Consider the following 27222-nt stretch of genomic DNA (forward strand, 5'->3'; position numbering starts at 1 on the left):
TGTGCTACCCTTTGTGGGACAAAACAGGTCACCCAGTAAGGAGGAAAGAAACCAAGGTGCAATAGGCATAAAGCCACTTTGCACCTGTATATAAAACCTTGGGGAGGGGAAAAAAAAATCACCGTTGTGACACATCTATGTAAACACCAGAGGTTATATTGCTGTGAGTAAATGTTAGCTGGTTTTATTTCATGGAGCAGTCAGACTTGATGATGAAACGCTGTCTGAAGCTTCACAGAGAGAAATGACACATGTTTCCTAGTAGTCCTTGAATGGCTAGCAAATGTGTCATAGTTAAGAACCAGCCTGGAGGGACTTTTTCTCCAGTAGCTCCTATTCCAGGAAATGAGTCGGCCCTGTGCATTCCCTAAATTTGTCAGTGATCTGGAGGCATCTTTGTTAAAATTAGGTCTGTTTTGGTAAAGTTTCTACTAACTCTTGAGTAATTTAGGAGGTGACATAACCACTCTGTAAAAGTGTCCCATCTGTTCTGCAAAGAGATGATTGGCTCCTTGGGAAACACAACTTGCCCAGGAGTGATGTGCCATTTGTCCCTCTGCAGCTCTGCTAGGGGTCCAATGTGAAACCTTCACGACTATGTCTTTGTGCTGCTGCTTGCACCAGCTCCCATGGCCCAGAGGGGACTGTCACACCCTGAGTGAGGTGCACAGTCCCATACGTGCTCCCTGCACCACCCACACACCTTCACATGGATGCCAGCAGCTTGCACAACCCACGGGGGCCGCAGTCAGGGACATAGAGCATGGTTCCAGCTCCCAGATCCCTTGGCACGCATCCAGGCAAGCAAATTTATCTCCACTATGGGATGGCCATAGGAAAACTGATGATTAGGAGTAGTGTCAGGTCCATATGAGCCCCTTGGAGATGCTAGAAGGTTGACTGGAGGCCCATCTAGTTGGCACGGGACAAAGCTGTGCCAAAAAGCCCTCAAAGCATCCCCAGTGTGGAGTACTGTGATCCTTTTGCACAGTGTGGTACCCACCAAAACCACTCCATTTTTCCCCTTTGCCTCCCCATCCTGGGCTGGGCTGGGCCAGACCCAGGTCTAAGCACAAGGAAGGCTTGGTCAGCCCTGCACTACCCCAGCCCCAAATATCTGACATGAAATAAATGACTCTGGCAGTATTTGAGCCACTACATGACCATCTTAAACTGGAAATACTGTGAGAAGAGCCTTTCCAAGCAGATGAGGCAGTCAAACTCCAGAAAAATCATGGAAAGAGCAAGTTAAAAAGAAAAATCCAGTGCCCCCCCCTTTGCCTCCCTCCCTGCGAACTCTTTTGGACTTGGAGAAACCAAAACAAACCAGGGCTGAGTTCAGCCTCAGTTCAAGTCATAGATAAAGTTCAACCTACTTCTAATTTTATCCTGATGGTTCCCACCAGAAAATACGCTCTGGCATGGCACAGTGGGTGTAAGCCAGCTCTGACCCTCGCCCCTCTGCCAGCCCCACCAGGTGTCCCAAAACACCCTGCCCACCAGCTGCCACATCCAGGTGGGACAAGCGAGCATGAGGCCACGTGCCCCAGCCACCCCATGGGAGCATCTCCTGGAGGTGGCCAAGGTACATCACCATTCCACGGGGCTGGTTGTCACCTGCCATGTCCAACCAGGGCCACCCTGGGCTGGGCAAGGTCTCCATGTGATGACTGCTGTTGGACTTTCCTTTGCTCAGGGCTCCTCTGTTTTTATTTTCATTGCTTCCCTTAGGATCAGCGCTTTGATCCAGCGCCACAGGGGCAATTAGGTGAAGTGGACGAGGGGATAATTAGGGGAGGCAATGGGTTGTGCATGGAGGAGCAGGGGAATATGAAGCTCTCTGCAACGTCCTTGCAGCATTTCCATGGGTGACATCGATGCACAAGGGTGGTGGCAATTGCTGGTGGGATTTTGGGATGCAAACCCAGGCAAAGGGTTTGCAGCAGCATAAAGTTTTAAAAAGGGAGAAAGCCCTTGTGTAAGATGCTGGGGATCTAAATGGGAACTGCAGGGACCAGGGATGGTCACCTGTCCCCGAAAAGGTGAGTGCAAATGGGGACTGGCGCAAGGAAAACTCATCATCCCCTCGGAGAAGACATCCTCAGCTGTGGAAAGGGAGCTGAGGTGGCCAAATGTGACAGCACAGAACTAGAGAGGGGAAGGAGCCCTGTCTGCAAACACAGAGGGAGCAAAGGGAAATTTAAGTTACAGGACAGAAAGCAAATGGGGAAAAATATGGGTAAATTGGGCTGAAAACCAGAATCCGAGCAGCACAGCCAGCTTAGCACCCCTTAGCTTAGCACCTGGGAAAGTGGTGAGCCCCCACAGCGTGACTTTTAAGTGCTCACAGAAGCAGCAAAAATGCAATTTTTTTATAAAGACTATATACAGGAAGATGTGTCCATGCAGTGATTATAAAAACCACTTGCAGTCTCCACATGCAACACAATCCCTCTCCCAAATGCTTCATTGCCTTGAAAAAATAAGACTGCACTTATCTTTAGGAAATCAGCACAAAACCTTGTTTACTAACAAATACGTTGCATTCTTGTGCTTTAAAAGAAGAGCAGACCAGCCTGCAAGCTGGGGTTTGATTTCTTGCACGAGTTTAAAACACAGCCCTAGGGATAGAAGTTACCTTAGCTGTAAAACAATCCACGAACTGGATTTCACAACCATTGTTGTCTCTCTCTCCCCAGATCAATATTTTACAGCGTTTGCCCTCAAACCAGTTTTTCATCAGATGACGTGTAATTACCACTAGACAAGTTTTTGGTAACCCATCTCCTGATGCAGTTATTTTCCTCCCACCTTCATGCTGCGTAGCCGCTGATTTATTGAATCTGGCTTCTTCCAGACTTGCTTTGAAAGGTGATTTTGAGCTCTTTTGGAGCTCAAATTTTAAAAATATCAAAAAATGTAATTTCAAAATTGATCTCTGAGCTTGAAGGGTCCTCTTCTCGTCCCAGTGTGTTATTGGTGGCATTAACTTCTGGGACATGCAGTGTAGCTTCTCTATTCATGGGGATGACTGACCAGGAGAAATGCCTGGAGGTTTCTGTTCCAGGTTGGGCTGGGAGTTTTTGGGAGGGCCAAGCCCCAGCTACGTTCCCTGATTTCCCAGGAGGGTTTAGAGAGGAGATGGGAGGTGAAGAGGATGGTCCTGCAAGGCTGCTGGAGGGGATGAACCTCCAGGAGACCAGATCCATCCCATTGCTATGGGTCCTTCTGTAATGCATCAAAACACAGATTTCCCCTTGGCACCAGTGCTGGGGCCTGTTTGGGACACACTCACCTGCAGTAAGGGAGCTATGCAGCTCTGGGGCATGGCTGAACAGTACACAGGAGGATTTCTCCCTACTTGTGATAGGTCCAATGTATAGGAGAACCACTAGGATTCAGGACATGTTCTCAAGGAAGGGAGTAGTAAATGCTGATCAGTATTTCTTTCGGGTTTTATCCCATGGACAAAAAAGTGCCAATGAAAGATAATTTGCCTGTGTTTGACACATGGGACCTGGGGAACCCCCAGCTCAGCTGATGTCTGACCATGGCACATCAGGGTGATGCTGTTCATGACCCACATGTGCACAGCACCCTGGCTCCAGCTCCTGCACAGAGGGTTGCACATCTGATGCCGGAGCATGGGGCTGTGTGCCAAGAAAGCCCAGGCTCCTGCAGAGCTCACTATTATCATTTTTAAAGGAAAGAGAGAGCTGCTTGTCCCCCCTCTCCATGCACAGGACAACAGCCAGAAAGACCTCCTCTTTGATACATGCATGAAGCAAAAGTCTCTTGAACCAGGAAACCTGGGGACCCCACTGGTACCTCTGAGTATCCCCCAAGTAAAATCCAGGCTCAGTGCTGCCTGCACAAGTGTGGGAATGGTCTCTATAACCACCCATTTGGACTTTGCACAGGTTCTAGATGCCGGGGAATCTCATGGACTGCTTTCTCCACCTCCCACGCACATGCAGACACTCATTGCAGTCCAGTTCCTCAGCTGGCTGTATTCACTATATCTCTACCAGTTGCAAAGGCACTGATCTGCTCCAGGACCTGGTTTCTTCTCACAGCTCCATCAACAATGACTGCCATGGGGACACCAGCAGCACCAGTGTGGTCTGTGCAGCTGCCTCCCCATCTTGGCCACGAGGCCACATGTTCATGTCATGTATTTGGACATCTAAGAATGACACGTGTTGGGGCAGACATTAAATGCCAATGCATTTCCCTCCAGCTGGGCTGGGAGAAGAGGCACAGAGGCTGAAGCAAGCCCAGGACCACGCAACACATGGTGGAGGTGATTGCTCCTATCAGATATTCACCATCCCCCTGCATCGGGGCGGGCAGTTGACATTGTCTACTTGGACTTCTCCAAGGCCTTTGATATGGTCCCCCACAGTCTCCTCCTGGAGAAATTAATGCATTATGGCCTAGACAAGTGGTCTGTGCAGTGGGTGGGGAACTGACTGACAGGCCGCACCCAAAGGGTGGTGGTGAATAGCTCCTTTTCCAAGTGGCAACCTGTCACTAGTGGAGTCCCCCAGGGATCGATATTGGTCCCAATGTTATTCAATATCTTTATAAGTGATCTGGATACCGGCATCAAGTGTAGCCTGATGAAGTTTGCTGATGACACCAAGTTGAGTGGGGAAGTAGACACTCCAGAAGGGAGAGCTGCTCTGCAGGGAGATCTGGATAGGCTGGAGGAGTGGGCCAGCAAGAACCTTATGAAGTTCAGCAAGGAAAAGTGTAAGGTCATGCACCTGGGAAAACATAATCTGGGAGTGCAGCACAGACTGGGATCCACCTGGCTGGAGAGCAGCTCTGTGGAAAGGGACCTGGGGGTCCTGGTGGACAGAAAGCTCAACATGAGCGAACAGTGTGCTGCTGCAGCCAAGGCGGCCAACAGGATGATGGGTTGCATCAAAAAGGGCATCACCAGCAGAGAGAAAGAAGTCATTATCCCACTCTACTCAGCGCTTGTCAGGCCACACCTGGAGCACTGTGTACAGTTCTGGTCCCCACTATACAAAAAGGATGTGGACAGGCTGGAAGGGGTCCAGAGAAGGGCCACCAAGATGATCAGAGGACTGGGAAGCTGCCATATGAGGATAGGCTGGGAGAACTGAGTTTGTTCAGCCTTGAGAAAAGGAGGCTTAGAGGGGATCTCATCACCATGTACCAGTATTTAAGGGGTAGCTACAAAGGAGATGGAGACTCCCTTTTTACACGGAGTCACATGGAGAGGACAAGGGGGAATGGACACAAGTTGCTCTTGGGGAGATTCCGATTGGACACCAGAGGAAAATTTTTCACATTGAGGACAGTCAACCATTGGAATAATCTCCCCAGGGAAGTGGTTGACTCGGCCACGTTGGACACCTTCAAGAGTCATCTGGACAGGGTGCTGGGCCGTCTTGTCTAGACTGTGCTCTTCCTAGAAAGGTTGGACTAGATCCCTGAGGTCCCTTCCAACCTGTGATTCTGTGATTCTGTGATCACTTTCCCAAAGTGGAAACTTTCAACAGGAAAGCTCTATGGGAAGTTATTGAAAAGGTTTGTGCTAACAAAGTCCAAACACTTTGTTTAAATATTATTGCTACAGCAACATAACATACATTGAAACAAAATTCTTTGTTTGGTGAAAAACACAGACGATTTAGGACAGAATGGAATTTTGAAATCTCAGCATTTCTCTTGAGAGGGACTTTGCATTTTTTCCCCATTAACTCTGTGGCATGGCTACAGCTGGTGGGAAATGGTTAACCAGCTTTGATCTGGCATGGGATGAGGCATCGGCTTAGCATCCAACTCACCCTTTGCAACACCACTACCCCCCTGCCGAAGGCTGCAGCTCTGAGGGGAGCAATGCCTTTGCACAGGGTGGAGGAAGCCAAACCTCCCTATGAAGGCTCCATTTTGGTGGCCTGCTCTGGGACCATCCATCCTTGAGACCCTGCGCTCATCTTTAACAGTGAGGATAACCAGAGCAACTCTCCAAGAGTTACGGGCAGTGTCTGCATCCCCGGAAATGTTTAAATCAGTAATTATAGCTCAAAGATGGGATATTTTTTGCAGAAATCCAGCTCTAGGAATTAATTCAGAGAAGTCCTGAGGAGTGGGATAGACAAATCTAGGCTCAGTAGTCACATTTACATAGCCACACAAGTCTCCAGCTTTATAATTAGTGATCACAACATAGGATCCAAAACAAAGAGGCCATATAGCCCTGTAATGTGCATTACTGTTTTAATATCGTCGTTGTTCTTGTTGCACCCCAAGCAATAATCATTTAAACTACAGTTCAGCTTGCAAACACAGCAGCAATGCTGTTACAGGTGTGAACGTGCTTTGTCACTTCGGATTTATCTTGTTATCCATTTTGCCACCAGTATGAGCATTTAAAAACTCTGCTTATTATTCAGTATTAGAAGTGGAGCTGCTGGAAGAGGAGAACATCCTGGCTACTTGAGGTTTGCTGTGTTTTAGGAAAGCCAAGCAAACTTACTCTGATTCATGGGGTTTCTTTATTTGCTGCTGTTTGGGTTTTTGGCAGCTGCAAGGAATTTACAGAAATATTCCTGCATCTTGAAAGCTTCAGATCTGCACCAACGCCCATCCATCTGCTCCAAAACCTTGTGTTTACTGCAGGTTATTTTCCCATTTAATATATCTTGGTGGTTCCAGGGGCCCAGGGACCATCCCCGCTCTTGGCTTGGCTGCCCCAGCCTAACTCCAATGTTGATAAGCTCCTTCTGAAGCTGGCCCAGACACTTACAACCTTGATTTGGTGGAACAAGCCAAACTCCAGCTCCAGCACACCCTGGAGCTGTAGGGTCTGGCTGTAAATTGAGACGGTTGATGGGGATGTTTAGGGATGCATCCTTGGAAAGGGTGGCTTTGGAGGAGAGATTTGGATGGTTTTATCCCTCATTTATCAGCAGTGATTTGTCTCATTTGCTGCAAAACTTTCTCCCACCCAGTTGATGCAGCAACAGAAATTGCAGGACCCAGGAGTAATTAGAAGTAACACAACAAGACCAGTTCCTACTGCAGCTTTTCAGCAGCAGATGGCACCAACCAGCTTATTGTTTTTCCCTGCACTGTCATCAGAACAACCCAAAGCAACATCTGGTGATTGTCCGAAGGACTAAACGGGGGTGGTGGGGGTGGTGGTGTTTACAGATTTCTAATTTATAGCCCTATGCAAACATCCAAGAATGACCTCATTGTCCATCACAAGACATTTTGGGGAGGCAATGGGCAATCTGCCCTCCATCACCAAAGGTTTTATGAGCAGGTTGAACAAACTCCCCCAAGAAGGGTGCTGTTGCGGTTGGGGCAGAAGGATGGATCAGGTGATGCCCCACGTCACACGTAATGCTGCTTGGTAGATCATATAATCTACCTTCTGTGTCAGTACAGCACAGATCAGGTGTGGGGACACCATTGTCCCCCAGGCAGGGGACCCAGCCTAGGTGTGCTGCACCAGGGAGCTGCAGCAGAAATGGGCTTTCAGGGGCAAATAAAATACAAGGGGTTATGAAAAAGGAAAGCAAGCATCATGGATCAGCTCGGTTACATTGAGGACGTGAGTCACTCTCCACCGTCTGACCTTGGCTATGTCTAATTTACCAGCGTGGATGTTGCTTATAATGGCTGAGACCTTGACTGCAGGCAGAACAGAAAAAGTGAGGTTTTTGGCACTCTCATAAAATGCTTTGCATGGACTTTAACGTTAACATCTAGCTTCTAGGAGGTGCAAGAGGAGATGATCCTGAAAGCCAGCAGCACAACTCAAGAAGCATTTAATAAACCCAAGACTCTTTCCCTAAGCAGATATGGGGTTGCATGGAGCACTGAGTGACTTGCACTTGTTGCAAGTGGCCTGCACCTCATTTTAATGTCTTATCTATTTATTCATGGCTTTACAGCAATGAGCTGAGCCCCCAGAAAGCAGCGGGGATGCCTCTGTCATGGCTCCACCTTCTTCTACCTCCTTTTTATATTTATTTTGCAGCTTGGCTGCATTGCAGTGAGCTCTGAGCACACGCACACAGTCACGGCATTTCGCAAGAAAATGTCTTCAAAAGCAGGAACTGTTTCACCTCCAGTTTTCTGGCCAGAGCCTGATGACATGCAGGCACAAAATGCTCACCTCCAGTGGCCCACGTGGCTTTCCAGGCCAACACATGCATTTCAATTAGCCAAAAATTAATTTCCTTGGGCTAGAGAAGGGTTTTCCAGAGGAGACTTCTTAGAAAAACTTCTTTAAAATTTTTTTTTAAAAAGGAGGTTGAATGCGGTAAAAGGCAGAAGTGGTTTGCGAGCCCTCGTTGCTGCTGTGTGCACTGGGTGAAATGGATGTGATAAATGGCAGGGGGTTGTCCTCCAACAGACTCAGGTCCAGCTGAGGTAGGACACAAATAGATGGGAAATCTGGTAGTTCTACAACTACCTGAAAGGAGGTTGTAGCAAGGTGGGGGTTGGTCTCTTCTCCCAAGTCACTAGTGATAGGACGAGAGGAAATGGCCTCAAGCTGTGTCAGGGGAGGTTTAGGTTGGGTATTAGGAAAGAGTTCTTCACTGCAAGAGTGGTCAGGCCCTGGCACAGGCTTCCCAGAGAGGTGGTGGAGTCACCATCCCTGGGGGTGTTCAAAAAGCACGTAGATGTGGCACTTCAGGGCATGGTTTAGGAGGCCTGGGGGTGTTGGGTTGGCAGTTGGACTTGATGATCCTAGACGTCTTTTCTAACCTTTATGATTCTATGAGACTCCCTTGGGACAGAGGCTGGGGAGCAGGTGGCTGTGGAGCCAGGGCCAGGAGATGGGCCCAATCTATCACTCACAGACCTCCAAGCCCTTTGCACCACTCCCATGGGCTTCATCCTCACCCCTGTGAGAAGTGATGGGGAGAGGGACCAACCCCATCTGGACCTGCAGCACTGCACAGGGTCCAACCCGGCACCAGGAGCATGGGCTGAGCCATCCCCACAGAGGGAAGGATCTGTCCCTCTGCTACATTTCCAAGCAGACACCATTAGGGATATTTTTCCCTCCCCATATCTTCCTTTTCTTTCATCCTAAACAAAAGGAAGGTCTCTTCCAGACCATCACAAGTGATAGCGCATACCCACAAAGAGATGGGGAAATGTCAGGCTTTAAACATTTATTACTCAGATGATGCATTTTATAGCATACAGTGGGTCTCAATGCTCTATAAACAAAGACTGAATTGCCACAAAGAGTTATTAGCTCCCTTTTTTTAACAGTCTCTGAAATGCTGAAAATGATGAGTTTGTTTTCGCTAGTATGAATATCTAGTCTTTATTCTCCTCAAAACATTTTTCCCTTTTTAAAAATTTTTAATTTTTTTTAAAGCGCTTAGTTTAACAAATATGATTAAATTAAAAATGTTGCTTTTTCAAATGCAAATAAATACATTTAAAAAAAAAGAATTGCTAGTGTTAACTCCATGTTCTGCAGGACACCACATCTCCCTTGGCTGTAGACAGTGGACTTCACAACCCTTAGTGTAATTTCTCCTGAAAAAATACTGAAAGTATCTCTGGGACTGGCTAACACCAAGAAGAGGAAAATTAGTGGAAAGCCATAAAATACCCAGTGGGGAAATAAAAAAAAATATTTAAGATTTTGAGAGACTTCCAAGTGAGGGATGTTATAAAAATAAGCATGAAAATAAATCATAAGTTATTCTGACAAGTTTTCCTTCAAAGTCATCAAACATACCAAGAATAGATATTAATTAATCTCCTTCAGGGGAAAAGGGGAACCAATCAAAATACTTACTTTTCCTTTTTTCTCCCCCACTTTCATTTCACCTCCATATAGATGGGACTTCTCCAAACAGGGATGAAATCCCTCATGGGGAAACAGAGCAAATCATTTGGCGGGTAGCAAAAATCTTCAGTTTGGAAAAACATGTCACCAGGAATGAGGTGAATTACATGCTGGGGAGTCTGGTAGGGAGCTGGCAAACCTGCTCTGCATCTGAAAGGGGACCAGCGTGGCGGTGGTGCAAACATGGCTCCTCCACAGACACGTCAACCCTTACACCAGCCCAAGGTTTGGCCCCAAACATATTTGGCCTGAGGAGGTTATTTTTCCCCTTTGCTGATGTATCTGTATGGGGAAAATATATTAAAACCCCACGTGGATACTTCTATTGAGCGGCGAAGATCAAATCTGGCTAATTTGGGGAAGTGTAGCCAGTGGTTTCACACCCTCAAAAGCGCACATTGTAGAATTACACTCTTTGACGACTGTTTCTAAAGAAAGCCAAAAAAAGAGAAGAAAATACTTAATGACATCTCTAGGTGTTCTCACGAGGAATCACCAAAACTTCCCAACGCTGCTCCCCATCCTGTCCCATCAAATGACCTTGTGGTACCTCTTTTCCCAACACTGTCCCATGGTTAATGATGCCATGAGCCCTTCCTACTGATGGAATTCAGAAAGATACCATTGGCAGCACGTAATTTTGGGGAAAAAAAAAAACATTTTCGGTCAAGCTTTTGATTCTCACGTAACAATGGAGTGACTGACATACCAAAGCGGTTAATGGCTGGATGAACGTACGTTAATAGCGGACATAAATGGCAAGGCATTAAAAAATGATGGCTTTCACATAAAAGTCCTTTGGTGGGAGAAATCCCAGTGTTGGAGGGGAAAGTCATGGGCCAAGCCCCAGTTGGTGGGGGTTGCAGGATTGCACCCCAGTGGGAAACTTGAATAAACCCTCACAGCTGGTAAAGGTAGGGAAATGCTTAGGCAGAAATACTGCCACATGGCTTACTCCTTGCTTCTGAATGCCTCCTGATAAACTGATGGGTGAAAATTCAGGTTTTTAGAAGCAAAACCTCCAATTCTCTGGGGTTGTTTGTTTTTTTTTTTTTTTCTTCTTTCACTACATCCCGAAAGCAAATTCTGGGGGAAGGGAGAAGCAGCAGGGGCTGGAGCGGTGGTCCGGATTGCTGCTGGCAGGGTCCCTGGCACCCCGACCCATCAGGCTGTGCCCCCGTTATAGGACTTTTCTGTTTTCCTTTAAAAAAAAAATCAAGACAAAACTGGTTTTCAGGTCTTCTCCCAGAAGACTGATGCTGTGTCTGGGCATGCTGTGATGGGTGTTAAATCCCCTTCTCCTCCACTCCCTGAGAAATCAGGGAGCAGGAAAAGCCAAGAGCAAGGGGTGCAACCCTGAGCATTATAATACTGATGGGCTTTACCACCTTAATCAATTTCAGCTGCTCATTAATACTATCAAATCCCATTGCTACTAACAAAGCTGACCCAATGCAATGTGCCGTCACCACACGAAGCTCCCAGGCTCAAATCCACGAAGCAGAAGTTAATTTTTTCAGACAAGTCCGGTGCATTCAGGAATAATTTTCCAGCAGTAATTTTGTTGCTTTCTGGGTAGACAGGAAAACTGAAGCTCCTGTTTCCAGCTCACTGCTCTTGCACCATGTGCAGATTAGAAACTACATCAGCAGACAACGAGATGAAAATTCAAATAATATTGAACCGCAGCATCAGGACTCTCATCTCCTGCAATGCATTTTCTGCTGAAAATTTCTGCCCTTTAAATTTTGCAGCAAAAGCTTCCTCCCCATCGTGGACAGACCAACACATTCATAAGGCGTCCAAGAACATACTGCACATCCAAAGAGGTTGGGGTGAAATCTCTCTTCTCTACAAGCCACCAGAAATTCAATGTTTTGCTTGGAAAAATGGGTTTGAGCTGCTGAGTTGAGGCCCAGTCTGCCTGGTCTGGAGTCCATGCATGCTAGTGCCATAGCATAAATTCTCTTCTTATCACTGGAAAAGGAAAGTAAATAGAATAATGGGAAGAAAATGGGATGGGCTCCCAGCATCGTGCCTTCCTTTGGCTCCTCTTCCACCGTGCAGACAGGATGGGGCAGTTCGCACCCCCATTATGCTTTGCCGAAATAAGCACCAGAAGTGATTTAGTAGGTAAAAGCATCGCTAGACAAGCAAATAAGGAGACTGCCAAGTCTTGTTCATGATTCGGTGAGCAATGCAATGGTGTGGTGCATCCCGCCGTACCAGCCTCCTTGCCCTCTGGGCATTTCCTCACCCAGGTGGCATCTCACCATCACCCCCCTGCAGCCACCCTCTCCCTTGGGATGCTCCAGCATGGAGCAACCTGGGGATCCCAGAGTGACCCAGGGATCCCCGAGCAAACTCTCCCCCTCCGAACATGTCAGCCATCCCTCGAGGACATGGTGCCACTTACACCAACCACAGGACAGAGCTGTTCCTGTACGCCACACACCTAGAAACACCAGATAGCAAATTCAGGTAGTTAGAAGCCAGGCTCAAAACCTCTATTTTTGGCTTTTCCTATTTTCTCCTCTTCTTTTTTCCTCCTTTTTGCCATACATTGCTTGTCTTCTCTTTACCAGCCTCCAAAGAAGAACATCAAACCTTCATTTCTCCCTTGCCCTGTACATTATTAGGCTGGACTACAACAGGACTGGATTCAAATGTATAATTACAACCATGACAGTAATTACAATAAAAAACTCCTTCAATGGAAATGAAAAAAATTATTACAAAAAATTAAATGGGTTATAGTGTCTGAGGGATAACAGTGACTTGAACAGCAAGAGCTGCAGAATCCCCCGTTTCTTAGAGCTCCCAGCATGAGGACATGTTTCTCAATCCATCGAGGAGGTTACTGGCAAGACAATGGTGGCTATGTTACTTCTGCAGTGGCTTTTGGACCCCTTTAAAATTCTCCTGCTTCAGCATCTTCACATCATTGGTCATCTTGTGGGAAGGCATTGCTTTCCCCATCTCCAAGCTGCTTGCAATTGTCTGTTCAATGATACAATAAAATAAGAAGAAAGTACAAACGCCCGAGAAAAAGAAAACCCAGTGCAAATAAGAAAGTCATCCTGCTCTCCGATCTGCTTTTGAAGGAGTGGCAAGTAGGGGGGACGCACACAGAAAGTCGAAGACAAGAAGAGGGGGGGATCTAACACAAGCCTCGCTTGACAAAAGCCATCAATTATGAGGGCCTGGTGTAGTGTGTGTCTGGCTTTGTCCTCCCAAGACATCTGCTGCCTGCTGTCTCCTGGCAGTTGGCCGGGGTAAGGCAGGAGGATGGTGTGAAAATAATACTAGCCCCCACTTGGATTAGTTTGGGTTTTTTTCCCCCCAAATTCTCCATCTTCTTTCGAAAGCCAAACAATAACCTGGCAGGATGTGTTGCTGCTGCTTGAGCAATGAATTCAGAAAAAGAACCGTCTAAAACAAAACCACGTCAGGGAAGAGGGGTGGCACTTGGCAATGCAGCTGAAAAAGAAATATGCTTCTCCCTCCCCACCCTACGAACATATTCTTGAGCATGCTGGGGTTTGGTCTGCTGGGGGATTTAAATTGGAAAAGTTTTTGCTGGATCCCATCAAGGTGCATGTCTTCTTCTTGTCCCTCCCCACTCCGCCTTGCCCTGCCCCTCAAGCCGTCAATTTTTGGATGGTCTTGTTGTAGTACTGTGTGATGGTGGGTGTCAGGGGGTTCCAGTTGTTGGCGTGCAGCTCGATGACCTCCAGCAGCAGGGACCGCGTCAGCATGGACTCAGAGGGACACAGCATCTTGTCGCGTGCTATCGCCAACAGCTCCGTCATCATCTCAGGTAGTTGCTCCTCCAGCAGCCGGCCAGTGCTCTGCAGCTGTCAGGAGGAGAAGAAGAGGACAACCATGGCATATTGATCCTTAGGGGTCCTTTCCAACTTGAGATATTCTATGATTTTATGAGATTAAAACACCCTGCTAGCTTTTGTAGACACCTTCCACCCCTCCAGTCTTCCCCTGCTCAGTGCAGCGGGGTGGGCAAGCAAGGTTAAAGGCATTGTGGCTTCTGAAAACCAAAACCACCCAGCAGCAGGCTCCAAGAGCTGAACATGAAGGGCAAGGTTTTCAAAAGCATCTGCAACAGGCTGCTGGAGGAGTGAATGGTTTAGCTCCCAGTAACTTCAAAGGCAGCAATGCTGGATTGCTTTAGGAAAAAAAATCCCACCTAAAAATCATGCTATTGTCAAAACAAAGTGCAGGCTGTGATGTGGTATTCCTGCCTTCTACCTGGCCCTTCGTTTACTTGCTGATTCACAGCTGTCAGTGACTCCCAGTCATTAATCGGAATAAGCAGAGCCCTCCTGTATGCATAACAAATCCTGCCCTGCTGAGATCTGCATTTATACCTGTTGTGCCACTTCTCTGAGGACAGTCAAGGAATTTTTTTTAAAAAATTACTCCTTGGAGAGCCTCCATGGAGCAGCATAAGCTGTAGGTGGTTGCACAGAGGAGAAGGTCTAAGCTTGGAGTGGACAGCAATGAGTCCACCATCACGGAAGGCTCGTTGGGCTTGAACGCAGAGCTCCCCAAAGTCCTAACCTTAAAAATGCCAGCTCTCCTCCTTGGCTGCTTGTCACATTGCAGCCATTCAGGCTGAAATTTCAACTGCTCTCTGCAAGGAAAGAATCCATCCCCACTGGCCAATCACTTCCCAAAAGAGAAGTTAATGAAACTCTGCTATACTTGTACCAGCATTTCTCTGCAAAGCTGCTGCTGAGCACAGCAAAACACTCCGTGTGAGCCACAGGGCAGCTTTTGCTCCAATACAGGTGTTTTTGCACTTAAAAAATAAATGCAGGGTGAGATTTGAAGGAACCAGGATGATATAATTTTGTGATGGAACCCCAGCTACCAAACTTTTTGCATCCATTTGCATGCATCAAAAGTCCAGTGATAAGAATCTCAAGGGCCATCTCTTATCTCATGGTGATGTCTTTTATCTACTCTGCTCTGGTGAGACCCTCCCTGCAGTACTGCATCCAGCTCTGGAGCCTCAGCACAGGACAGACATAGACCTGTTGGAGCAGGTCCAGAGGAGACAACAAAAATGATATGAGGGCTGGAGCAACTCTCACACAGAATCACAGAATGGTAGGGGTTGGACGGGACCTCTGGAGATCATCTTGTCCAACCCCCCTGCTTGAGCAGGGACACCCAGAGCAGGGGGCACAGGAACACATCCAGGCGGGTTTTGAATGGCTCCAGGGAAGGAGACTCTACAGTCTCTCTGGGCAGCCTGTTCCACTGCTCTGTCACCCTCACAGGAAAGATGTTTTTTTCTCATATTGAGGTGGAACTTCCTATGTTCCAGCTTGTGCCCATTGCCCCTTGGCCTGTCGTTGGGCACTAATGAAAAGAGCCTAGTCCCATCGTCCTGACACCCACCATTTAGATATTTATAGGTATTGATGAAATCCCCCCTCAGTCTTCTCTTCTCCAGGCTAAACAAACCCAAGTCTTTCCGCCTTTCCTCATAAGGGAGATGCTCCAGCCCCCTGATCATCTTGGTAGCTCTCCGCTGGACTTGCTCAAGCAGTTCCACATCCTTCTTAAACTGGGGGGCCCAAAACTGGATGCAGTACTCCAAATGTGATCTCACTAGGGCTGAGTAGAGGGGGAGGATAACCTCTCTCGATCTGGTGGCCACACTCCTTTTAATGCAGCCCAGGATACCGTTGGCCTTCTTGGCCACAAGGGCACGGTGCTGGCTCAGGGTCAGCTTGCTGCCCTGTACAGCACTCCCAGGTCCTTCTCAACAGAGCCGCTTTCCAGTAGGTCAGCCCCCAACCTGTACTGGTGCATGGGGTTGTTCCTCCCCAGGTGCAGGACCTTGCACTTGATCTTGTTGAATTTCATCAGGTTCCCCTCGGTCCAGCTCTCCAGCCTGTCCAGGTCTCGTTGGATGGCAGCACAGCCTTCTGGTGTATCAGCCGCTCCTCCCAGCATGGCATCATCAGCGAACTTGCTGAGGTTACACTCTATCCCATCATCCAGGTCATTGATGAATATGTTGAACAGGACTGGACCCAGCACAGACCCCTGGGGAACACCACTAGTTACAGGCCTCCATCCAGACTCTGCTCTGTTGATCATGACCCTCTGAGTTCTGTTGTTGAGCCAGTTTTCAATCCACCTCACTGTCCACTCATCCAACCCACACTTCCTTAGCTTGCCTGTGAGGAGGCTATGGGAGACAGTGTCGAACGCCTTGCTGAAGTCAAGATAGACAATATCCACTGCTCTCCCTTCATCGACCCAGCCAGTCACACCATCACAGAAGGCTATCAGGTTGGTCAAGCATGCTCTTCCCTTGGTGAATCCATGTTGACTACTTCTGATAATCTTCTTGTCCTCTGCATGCCTGGAGATGACCTCCAGGATGAACTGCTCCATCACCTTTCTGGGGACAGAGGTGAGGCTGACTGGCCTATAGTTTCCCAGGTCCTCCTTCTTGCCCTTTTTGAAGATTGGAGTGACATTTGCTTTCCTCCAGTCCTCGGGCATCTCTCCTGTCCTCCACAACCTTTCAAAGATGATGGAGAGTGGCTCAGCAAGAACATCTGCCAGCTCCCATCGGGGCCCATGGATTTGCGAGGATCCAGTTTGCATAGGTGATCTCTGACCCAATCCTTCTCAACCCATGGTAAGTCTTCCTTTGTCCCAATTTGTCCTCTCTCCTCTGGGGGCTGAGATGCCTGAGGGCCAGTCTCAGCAGTAAAGACCAAGACAAAGAAGGCATTCAGTAACTCTGCCTCCTCTGCATCCTGCGTTACCAGGGCCCCTTCCTTGTTCAGCAGTGGGCCCACTGTAGCCCCAGTCTTCCTTTTACTGCTGATGTCTTTAAAGAGGCCTTTCTTGTTATCCTTGACATCCCTTGCCAGATTTAATTCCAAGTGGGCCTTGGCCTTCCTCATCGCATCTCTGCACACCCTGACAACATTCCTATATTCCTCCCAAGTGGCCAGTTTCTTTTTCCACATACTGTGAAACTCCTTCTTCTATTTGAGTTTCTCTAGAAGCTCTTTGGTCATCCATGCAGGTCTCCTGGCTCCTCTGCCTGACTTCCTCCTGGGGATGCACCGATCTTGAGCTCGGAGAAAGTGGTCCTTGAATATTGTCCAGCTCTCTTGGACCCCCTGCCTTCCAGAGCCCTAGCCCATGGGATTCCTCCTAGCAGGTCTTTGAAGAGGCCAAAGTTGGCCCTCTTGAAGTCCAAGGTTGTAACCCGACTCATAGCCCTGCGTCTACCTCGCAGTATCCTAAACTCAACCATCTTGTGGTCACTGCAGCCAAGGCTACCCACAACTCTCACATCCTCAACCAGCCCTTCCTTGTTTGTTAGGATAAAAGAAGGCTGTGGGGAGATCTTATTGCAGCCTTTCACTACTTAAAAGGGGCTTCTAAGAAAGATGGGGACAGACTTTTTAGAAGGACCTGTAGTGATAGAACAAGGGGTAATGGTTTTAAACTAAAAGAGGGGAGATTTAGACTGGATAGAAGGAAGAAATTTTTTACAGTGAGGGTGGCAAAACACTGGAACAGACAGGTGGTCGATGCCCCATCCCTGGAAACATTCAAGGCCAGGTTGGACGGGGCTCTGAGCAACCTGATCTAGTTGAAGATGTCCCTGCTCATGGCAGGGGGGTTGGAGTGGATGACCTTTAAAGGTCCCTTCCAACCTAAAGCATTCTATGATTCTATAACGCAAAGAGGCAACATGGTTGTTTGGGTATGGAAACATCTAACAGCTGCTTGGCACGTGCATAGCCAAGTACCCAAGGGCCAAAGCAATGAGGACCGTGGCAGATGGTGCAGGTGCTTCCCTACCTCCATGGAGCAGCAAAGCACAGCGTCTTCCTTCACATCCTGAGACTGCAACAACTGTAAGAGAGAAGACAGAGGTAGTGAGAAATGCGTGACCTCCTCCCTTATGACCTTTCTTCCATCTCTTTGTCCAGCTTGGCTTTTGCCACTTCCAGGAGGAAAGGACAGAAAATCAGAAAGAGGGGAGGAAAGATATCAAAACAAAAAATTAAGATAAACAGTGACAAAACATGGGGTGAAGGGTATCACCAGTGTATCTGCTGCTGAGAGCCAGCAAGCGGGACAGAATGTAGATAATTTAGATTACCGTCTTTTAGAATAAGTTTTATTTAGGTTACATTGCTTTTTTTATCCCATGGCAGGCAATGATAAAATGCACTCATCTCACATACACGGCAACTAAATGCAACCATCAGATGACAACATTCAAGCAGCACAGCTCTGGGAGTGGCTGTTTGGAAGGGAAGGGCTCTGCCCGAGAGGCAGCCACCCACCACCGAACCTCTCTGTCCCTGTGGGGATGCTCTGCCAACAACCACAAAATTACCAGATGGGAATGCATTACTTCCAATACACTGTAATTAATACATCTCCTTCTAGCCTGATTATATAGTGGTGCAAGTGCAATGGGTTGTAGCGAAACTATGGTGTCTGCAGTGCAACAATTCCAACCCTGCTCTGCTCTCCATGAACTTCATATTACAACTATGAGCTTGTAAGCACAAGCAACTTTCATGAGAGACCCAAAACATTGTTGTGCATGTCATAAGAGGGTGAAGGAAGATGCTCGCCCCTCTTGGTTCAGACTCAGGATGTGCAGTGAGGGTCAATGGCTCTACCTGGCAATGGCAAAGTGTAGGAGCTCAGCACGCCTCACTCCACAGACCTTGAAACCATGAGCAAGAACCCCTGAAACCAGGTCAAAAATAAGTGTTTTTCTTTGTTTTCACCTTTATAACTTTGTTATGCACACAAAGATGCCATTTCAGGCTTTTTGCTAAAACCACAAGAGAAAGCACAGTTCTCTGGTTGTTTTTCAAGCAGATAAAAAATACTGAGATTCTCAATCAGTCAACAGAGTGAGCTGGACTGTTATGAAAAACACTGTACCATGAGGCAGCTGATAAAATCACCAGTGCCAGCAACACTGGAAGCTATAGCCGCTTCCACTCCATCGCCTCGGATTGAACAAGCCTTCCTGGCCCTGAGCTAATCCCTGAATGCAGTGGGGAGCTGAGTGCATGGACTAAACACTGAGAAAAAGGAGAAAAATTGGGAAAACTGGCTTTATTAGTATCTGAAATTGGAAAGACAAACTTTGGAAAAATGGTTGGACTCATTAAAACTGCCCATATAAAAATTGCTCCGCGTAACTAAATGTGCTCCAAAGTCACATCCTTTAGTTCAAATCACAATTCTGATTCTCAGCCTTATAATTTCTCCTTCCCTATTTGTTTCCTTTCCTTTACAAATAAACACCTCTTTGTTTCCAGCTCCACAACTGCTGGAAAATAGCTAGGAAAAAAAAGCAGTAATTCAAGGAATTATCATTGCTCTCAAAGTTTTGTCTTCACCCTCTTCTATTTTCAGCAGACAGCAGTTTGTTTGCTTTGAAGACAATGTTTACAGCATCTCGATGAGCATGCGGTCCATCAGTTTTTCTCTCGCATTACCCAAAGGTTCAGCCAGGGTTTTGAAGACATGCAACAGTTACCCCCCCAAGTTTATCTTTCTGTTGAGTTGTTTGAAAAATGTTAGTTAAGTTCAAGCCACATGCTCTGAGATAAGTTTTCACAAGCAGTTCACAGATTCTTCACAAAAAAACCATGAGATTATTTTGAATCCAACAACAACAAGGAAAAAAAAATAAGTTAGGGGCAAATATAAACAGGCAGTAGTCCAGAAATTCACTCCTGGGGTATTTAGCTTGTGAGCATGGCATGAAGCAGGGCTGCAAATTAAATATATATTCACCTTTCCTATTTTTGCTGTTCTTTAGTAAAGAGCATAATGTGAAAATTAAAGCAAGAAAAGTGGAGTTAGGGTTGATTAGGAAGGACCTATGGTGGCCCGATTCCAGCCCTTCTTGTGCCCTGGTCTTCTTGACGATCCTGCTCTCTGCCAGGGATATGTGATCAAGGAAAGGCTGCAACTTCACTGGGCTTACCTTGCCTCAGCTTCCTACCTGAAGAGTTGGGACACGCTTCCCTTCCTCAGAAGGTGGTTGTGAGGATGAGTATGCCGAAGACTGTCAAAGACTGCTCAGATATTTGGCCAATGGGGAATAGTCTTATTTATCTATGATGAAACAGAGACTACATCCTACCCCCCAACTTGGGCAGGCACCCTCCACCTTCACACTGCCCTCCTGGAGCTCATCTGACGTGGCTTGGCTGAACAAGGAGAATGGATGTGCTCCATCTTGTCCATCAGGGCATCACATGCTCCACCTTGTCCACTGAGGCACTGTGTGCTCCACTGCTCCATCAAGGCACCAAGAGATGCCAGTTTCAAGGGCCGCAGTTCAACCTCTGCGTGTGATATGTAGGCTGGGGAAGCCCACAACCTGCCCACCAAACCCAGGCATGGCCCTGTGCAGCAGAGCAGGGCCCATCAGGTAGATCTGCTAGTGCTCCAGGAACCAGAGTCCCAAGTCCATGGCCAGATGGTTGTTGGCCACCTGCATCAGTGCAATGATCTGCCTTCAGGAGGATCAGAAAGATGTCACTGTTTCTCTGCATGTTCCTGATCATAACTATGTTTCTAGCATATTGGAGGGGGGCTCTGGAGCTTCCCTGGGATGTAGGCACCAGCTATCTGCTGCTGACCCCTGCATGCTGGGACAGGAGGAGAGCGAGGAGCCCTCTTCACTCTCCCTAGCCTGGCATGGGCACTGAACTGCTGCTGAAGGCAGACAGCAAGGGTCACACTGCAAGGACCATGCTGCCATGGGTCCTGCCATCAATGTCCTCACCCAGCAATGATGTCTTGCATGCATTTCTCAAAGGGTGCTTCATCCCCATTCACCCACCCATGGATGTCCCATGTAAGCACCAGGCACCCCAAAGCAGCAGGGTGGTTGCTTCAGCAAGAGCACAGTGTTTTCCAAAGCTCTTTGACCCCCCCCCATGTCAGCCCTGATGGCACTGCAAGAAAAAGTGGTGCAAGTACTTTGAGACTTCCAGGGAAATCACAACCCTGAAGTACCGGCACTTGCATGACCATAAACCTGAACCCAACCAATTACATTCATTGTTTGCAATCTAATTCATATTTACTTAAAATATTTTAACATACACATGCTATACTCATTAAATTAGCACTCCCACATTAGAATTATTATTCATTTAACTATTTATAACCACTCCTCCCTGCTGCATGCATCTGCCCAAATCCCACCATGGGCACCATTCCATCTCTCCCCACCAGGTTCCCACACAGTTCAAACCGGCTGATGAATGTGGACTAAGAAGTCAAAAAAGGAGTGCGAGGCAGACAACAGGGCAGGTGAGCTGAGACTCACATGCTCCTCAGTTTAACCTGTAATCATCCCCCGGAGGCTGGGGCTGTCTGCGAGAAAAACTTCCCTTTGCTCTCCAGCTGGTTTCCCCTGTATCGGGTGAAGCTGGGTTCCTGCTGGAAAGCAGACAAAGAGTCTGCTTGATTTCCTAAGAGAGGAGGCTGCATGCCATGATCTGTCCAGCCAGTCATATAATACCCAACCTCGGTTGTGAAAGGCTTCTCACTTTTGTTTCTGGTGCTGGACTAGCAGCTTTGCAGACTGGTGGAAGATATCGGGCTCCTCCTCTTCCAAATCTCTGTGTCCTGCTGAGAGATGGAGCACTGGGCAAGGTCCTCTGCATGCATGGGTGGGCTCTGGGTGCTAAATATTTTCATAAGCAATCCAAAATAAATTGTAGGGTCTGCTCTTGGAAGTGCTGCATGTGGTGGGGGAACTGCAGTGCCTTGCAGGGTGGCTCTTGAGTGTAACTGGTTTCTATGGTGTGCTACTGGGACCAGTCTCCCCTGGTTTCTGTGGCCCCAAAAACCTGCTCTCTACAGCTCTGCAGAGGTAAGCATCATAAGCCCTATGGGGTGGGCATGCAATGGCAGTTGAAGGGGCAAAGAAACCCCAAAACTGCAGCTGTGTTTCATCACAGAGAGAACCAGGTTGGTCCTCCTGAACAGTAATGGATGCACATGCATGCGGTACAGACCACCAGGAGCAAACCAGAGAGCTAAGCTGATGGAATTCACATACCCACAATTATTTGGGTTTATTATCTGCTTTCTGAGATCATCTGGGCTTCTGAGAAGCTAAAGTGTTTACTTGGTATTCTCAGGGGTGCCCACGCCATGAGCAGGACCAGAGAACCTTCCCCACTGTCCCTTATCACCAAACCATGCAGGTTTAATTGTGTTCTTCAGCAATTCTCCCTGGGAGATGGAGTGGGAGCAGTCCAATGCATACATTACCCTTTCCAGCTGCAACGATATTTCTCCTGCAAGGCACAGTAGTAATTATTGCGTATGATATTGCTTGCAAAATGACATATAAGCAACGCTTGCCACAAACTACCTCTTAGCATGCAGTGTTTTCTGATGCTTTGGTGATGACTCCATGAGAAAGCACAGAAGGCTTGAAAATATCCACCCAGAGCCATGGTGAGGTTGGGATGTCTTTGAGACCCAGCGAAAACTGGACTGACCGCAGCCCATGTGCCACTTGCCCCAGCTCCCTGATGGGCATCTCAGGTTCATCCATCCAGTTGGCAACACGCATGGACATCCAGACAGCCTCGGGCATGAAGCTCCAGCCTCGTAACTGCTCTGCAGTCCCTGCCCACAGGTATGCTTTTCATCTAACGTGTAGGTCACGAGGAGATGCCTGCTGGTATTCCCCCTGGGGAGCATGGACCGCGACTGCAGAGGAACCAACATGTTGCAAACACATTATCCAGGTGTAGCAACCAGCTCACTGGTGTAAAATGAGGCAACGGGTGAAAACAGGGATACTTTTTGATTAGGAAGAAGGAAAAAACCAGCTACTTGAGGCACTCAGAGCTTAAGTAGAATGAACATACTGTACTTGAAAGGGTGTAGAGGAGGTGGTGCTTCCCAGTCCTGTTTTTAACCAGAGAAGCCCTTGGGAAGGGCCACAGTGGACTTGTGTCCTCAACAAGATGGATTTGTTCCAGCTCTGCAGTCAGGATCATCACGGAGACCCTGATAAGGGCTAAGGGGGCTTATAAGAAAGACAGGGATAGACTTTTTAGTAGGGTCTGTTGCAATAGAACAAGGGGTAACGGTTTTAAACTAAAAGAGAGGAGATTCAGACTAGATATAAGGAAGAAATTTTTTATGATGAGGGTGGTGAAACACTAGCCCAGGTTGCCCAAAGAGGTGGTCGATGCCCCATCCCTGGAAATATTCAAGGTCAGGTTGGACGGGCTTTGAGCAACCTGATGTAGTTGAAGATGTCCCTGCTCACTGCGGTGGGGGGGGTTGACCTTGAAAGGTCCCTTCCAACCCAAACTGATGATTCTATGGTTCTATGATCATTCCCTACAACCGGGAACACTGCTAAGGCGCAGGGTGCACAGTCCTGCTGACACAGCTCTGCAGGCACTCTTGGTGGTCTAATGGATCACAGTTGGGGAATTCCTTCCCCAAAAACCTCCTGGAAGCCCCACAGTCTGCTAGATGGGTCCTCCTGGGAGCACAAGCCAGTTCTGCTGCACTTCACAGGCTCTCCACAGAAAGGCATCAATAGCAATTTTCAGCTTCTCTAGCAGCCCCTTATTGACCTACTGTTGCAAGCCTTTAAGGAAGATGCTTGAGATAAGATCCATGGGACTGCTCAGCTGCTCTGCATGGGGAGAGTCACGCACTTCCCTGAGCTACAAGCAATTGCTACAGCTCCACTTTTCTTATTGTCACAAGGCAGAGGGTGGTGAAAACTGGGGAAAATGCAAAGTACAAATGAGGGTGTGGGGATGAGTAATTACAAAACACTCCACCAGCAAGGCCAGTTTCAGGATTTCTACAATCTGCTCCCAGTAGAAGTATTAGCTCCTCGACCCAGGACATCAGGACAGCTGGGCTGATCCTGCTCCCACCAACAAGCTGTACCAGTGCTGCCCTCTCTAAAGGGGTATCGAGTCCCTCTCTGGGCATACCCTGTGAGCTAGGGAAGTCAGGTGAGACCTTTCGCTAGAGAAGAAACAAGTGAGCACTTGGAAAAAGAAGCCCTTTAGAAGTCCACAGGCATAAGTGGCATCTTCTCTGCTCACCCATTTGATGCTGAGGTTGCCCAAACACAAATTTTTAGGGAAAACCTTTCCCTTATGGAGCTGCCTGTGCTAATCTCTGCGCGAGGCACAGGCTCTGCCGTGCTCCAAAACATTATTTGTTGGGCTCCGAAAAGCCTGTTGAGCTGGAAGAGGCAGGTTGCATCAGGCTGCATCCATTAGTGATGGTGCTTCTCTCTGCATGGCCTTCTGTTCATGCCTCTCTGGGGATCTGGTGAAGTCTTCAAGCCCATTGAAGATGCACAAGGTACCACCAGCCCATGTGTCTTATGGAGGGGTCCCTCTTCCCAGTTCCCTGACTTGGCTGGCCTGGTCTCAGCCTGGGTGAGAACATACTGACAGCAACTCATGCTGCTCCGTTGGGTCACTGCTGGTCCCACAGCAGCTGCCCAGAGGAGGTGGCACGGGGGGAAGGAGCTCTAGGCTGAAGCTGCTCGCGTCAGCATGGCTGCGTTGAGAGCTGAGTCCATAGAAGGCACTTTCCCTAATGTATTTTGGGCAACTTGAAGAAGTTTTTTTTGGTGGCACCTACTCCTTTTACAGTGATGTGCTACTCTCAGCTGAGGAGGAGACTTCTGTTCTTCTATTACCCAACCAGGACTCCCTGGAAGGATGGTATGAAGAGATTAGTTTGTTTATTGTGAGGAGTAAACCAAAATGTTGGTTATCCTCCTTGTCAGGCTCCTGAGGAACTCAGAGATACTTAACAGCAAACTGAATTAAGGCCAGAGGAACAAAACCCTGTACCCAGTTGTGGGAAACTCCTACTTATTTCCGCTGTAGACAAGGGAAACAATGAAACATGACTCTCTCTTCCTGGATCTGGAACAGCAGAAGGGATTCCTGTGAAGGTGGAAACCATTAAGAGGTAATCACTGGAGACGATGAAGAAAATCTGGTCACTCATCAACCAACAATTGCAATCCAACAGTAGCAGTGCAAATCACACCCACTAGTCTCTTGGGAGAATTTACCATTTACCGTCCCTTTTTACAAAACAACATTAATTGCAAGATGGTATTATATTGCCAGTAGCCTGGCCATTTCTCCCCACTTTCCAATTGATACATTGGCCACCAATGATTGAAATATTCAATTAATTGTTTCCGAGTCAAAGGATCACCTCCCAGATCTTTCCAGTGTCTCAAAATACATCCCAAAGGTGTTCTTTGTGGGATAGGTTTCTTACTCGGAAGTGTGTCCCATTTTCTGAAAGTGGATGAGACAGATGGACAGAGCCACCCAGTCTGTGCACACAGGGAGACTGAGCCACCCAGATGGCCACCTTCATCCTGCCCGGCTGAAGACATAACAACCCTGGGAGAGGAGGATGTGATCTCATCCCAAGGGTCCTGGGGAAACACAAAACATGGAAAGAAACAGTGGCGAGACCATCGTGCTTGATTGCGACTGGCTCCGCCTTGGCTCACCAGACGCTCTCCACTTTCCTGGCTCTGCGGAGGGAGAGAGTGCATGGCAGATGCAAATAGTTGTGCTTACATCCCATTGAAAGGGTTTTTGGAAACTAACAACGCCTGGTATGGAGGGCGAAGGAGAAAATCAAAGCCACACAAGGAGGAGGGACCATCCTGTGAGATGGTATCTAGCTTCATTTCTTTATCTGCCCTAATTGCTTCCTCTACCTTCTCCATGGGTCCCAGAGAAACAAGGGTTGCACTTCCCCTCCCCTATTTGAAATATGCCATTACGGTTTTAATGCTGAGACTAAACAAGTCCCGTAGCTTTCCAAAAATATGTTACTGCACATAAAATACTCAACAGAGCAGCTGGGCTCAAAGGCATCATGCAGCCTGCCTTGTTTTGGTCTGTCCTCATCTGCTCCCAAATAACACCCGATCTCCTTCACCTTAACTCTAACCTTTGACCAAAATGATGCTGATTAAAGGGATCTTTTTTTTTCCCCATACAAGCTACATTCACAGGAGGGTTTTTGCCAGTGCAGCTATGGGGGGGGGTGGGGTGTCTGTGTGTGTGTGAGCTCTTTGCATGGCTATTTATTTATTCGTTGCACACCAGGCACGGAGGCACAGGGACATCCATCCCTGCCAGGAGTGTGGTCCTAGAGACAGACACGTGCTTGTCTCTTCTATTTGCAGACCTCTGCTCCTGCATGCTACCTCCTGCCACATCTCTGAAGGTCCACATCAGTGTACCCCAGACTTTTCTCCCAGCAATTCCAGGTCTTCAGTCCTTCTCTTCTGGATCCCATGACATTTCCCCACTTGTTTGCTCTCCCCATTTCTCTTCCCTTCCCATGTCCCTGACCCCCAGTTTCCTCTTTCTCCCTCCTTCCCTGGAATCCCTTCCCTCCCATGCCTGCATCCCTCATCCGTTCTCCATCCTTTCCCCCTACAAACCACTTCCCAGTTTGTCCCAGTCCTGCCAGACTGGAGATGAAACCACTGATTTTTGCAGAACCAGATGGGAGGACCAGAAGGGGACTTTTATGAGGAAATAAGTCCCCTTCTTCCCAGAGGACTTATTTTCTCCAGTCAGATCTGGCCTCATGGAGCTACCTGGGTGGAAGGGTGGCACAGGGTCAGGATCTGGCCCCCTTGGTGCCTTTGCTCATTTGATAAAGGAAAATTTCTGTCTCATTCTTTGACTAGGAGAATAATCTTAAAAATCCTGGCATCTCATTATACTGTCAAAGACCCTTTTTTGACTCAAAAGGTTGATGCTTTTTAAAAAGTGAGAGTGATTTAAAAAAAAACCCAAACCCAACACGTTAAAAGATACAATCTTCTTTTCCAAACAGCACCACCCTCCTCGCTCATCTGACTGCAGCTGGGAAGGTTTTCCTCTCTCTTCCTCTGAAGGAGACAGTGAAAAGGCAGTGCCCTCTTGAAGTTCAGACATCAATTACCGTGTTAAACTATTTTGCTAAATTACACAGCATGGCCCCAGGAGATAACAGGCACTAAGAGAAGGGAGGGGAGTGGATACCCATCTACATGCTGCACCGCAGACTCGGACGTGGGGAAAAGCAATTAGACGGGGAGTATTTATCCTCCCTGCACCACCACCCTGAGGCTTTCAGTTAGCAGCGTGTACCAAGGCAGGGAAGTGATGGGAGCGTGCCAAGATTTTAAGCGATACTGAAATGGGACTGTCTCTGCCAACCAGACTGGAGGTAGGAGACAACTCCTGCAGAGGAGCAAC

At 47.8% G+C, this 27222-nt stretch overlaps 1 protein-coding gene across 5 annotated transcripts in view; it reads right to left on the bottom strand.

The window, feature by feature from the left end:
- Positions 1-9158: 9158 nt before the first annotated feature.
- The window catches only part of CTIF (cap binding complex dependent translation initiation factor), a 150374-nt gene continuing 132310 nt past the window's right edge, over positions 9159-27222 (bottom strand). For 2 of the 5 annotated variants that reach the window (XM_064438140.1, XM_064438142.1), the window contains exons 11-12: positions 17732-17785; positions 9159-13722 (exon numbers count right to left, since the gene is read on the bottom strand). In XM_064438140.1, the coding sequence (XP_064294210.1) occupies positions 13507-13722; positions 17732-17785 (270 nt within the window). In that variant the 3' untranslated portion in view covers positions 9159-13506. Of the gene's footprint in view, positions 13723-17731; positions 17786-17816; positions 22652-22674; positions 25392-27222 lie in introns of those variants that run through there. The other 3 variants (XM_064438139.1, XM_064438138.1, XM_064438137.1) reach the window with 3 other exon arrangements.

Source organism: Phalacrocorax carbo, chromosome Z, assembly GCF_963921805.1.
Source record: "Phalacrocorax carbo chromosome Z, bPhaCar2.1, whole genome shotgun sequence".
NCBI classification, from domain to species: Eukaryota; Metazoa; Chordata; class Aves; order Suliformes; family Phalacrocoracidae; genus Phalacrocorax; species Phalacrocorax carbo.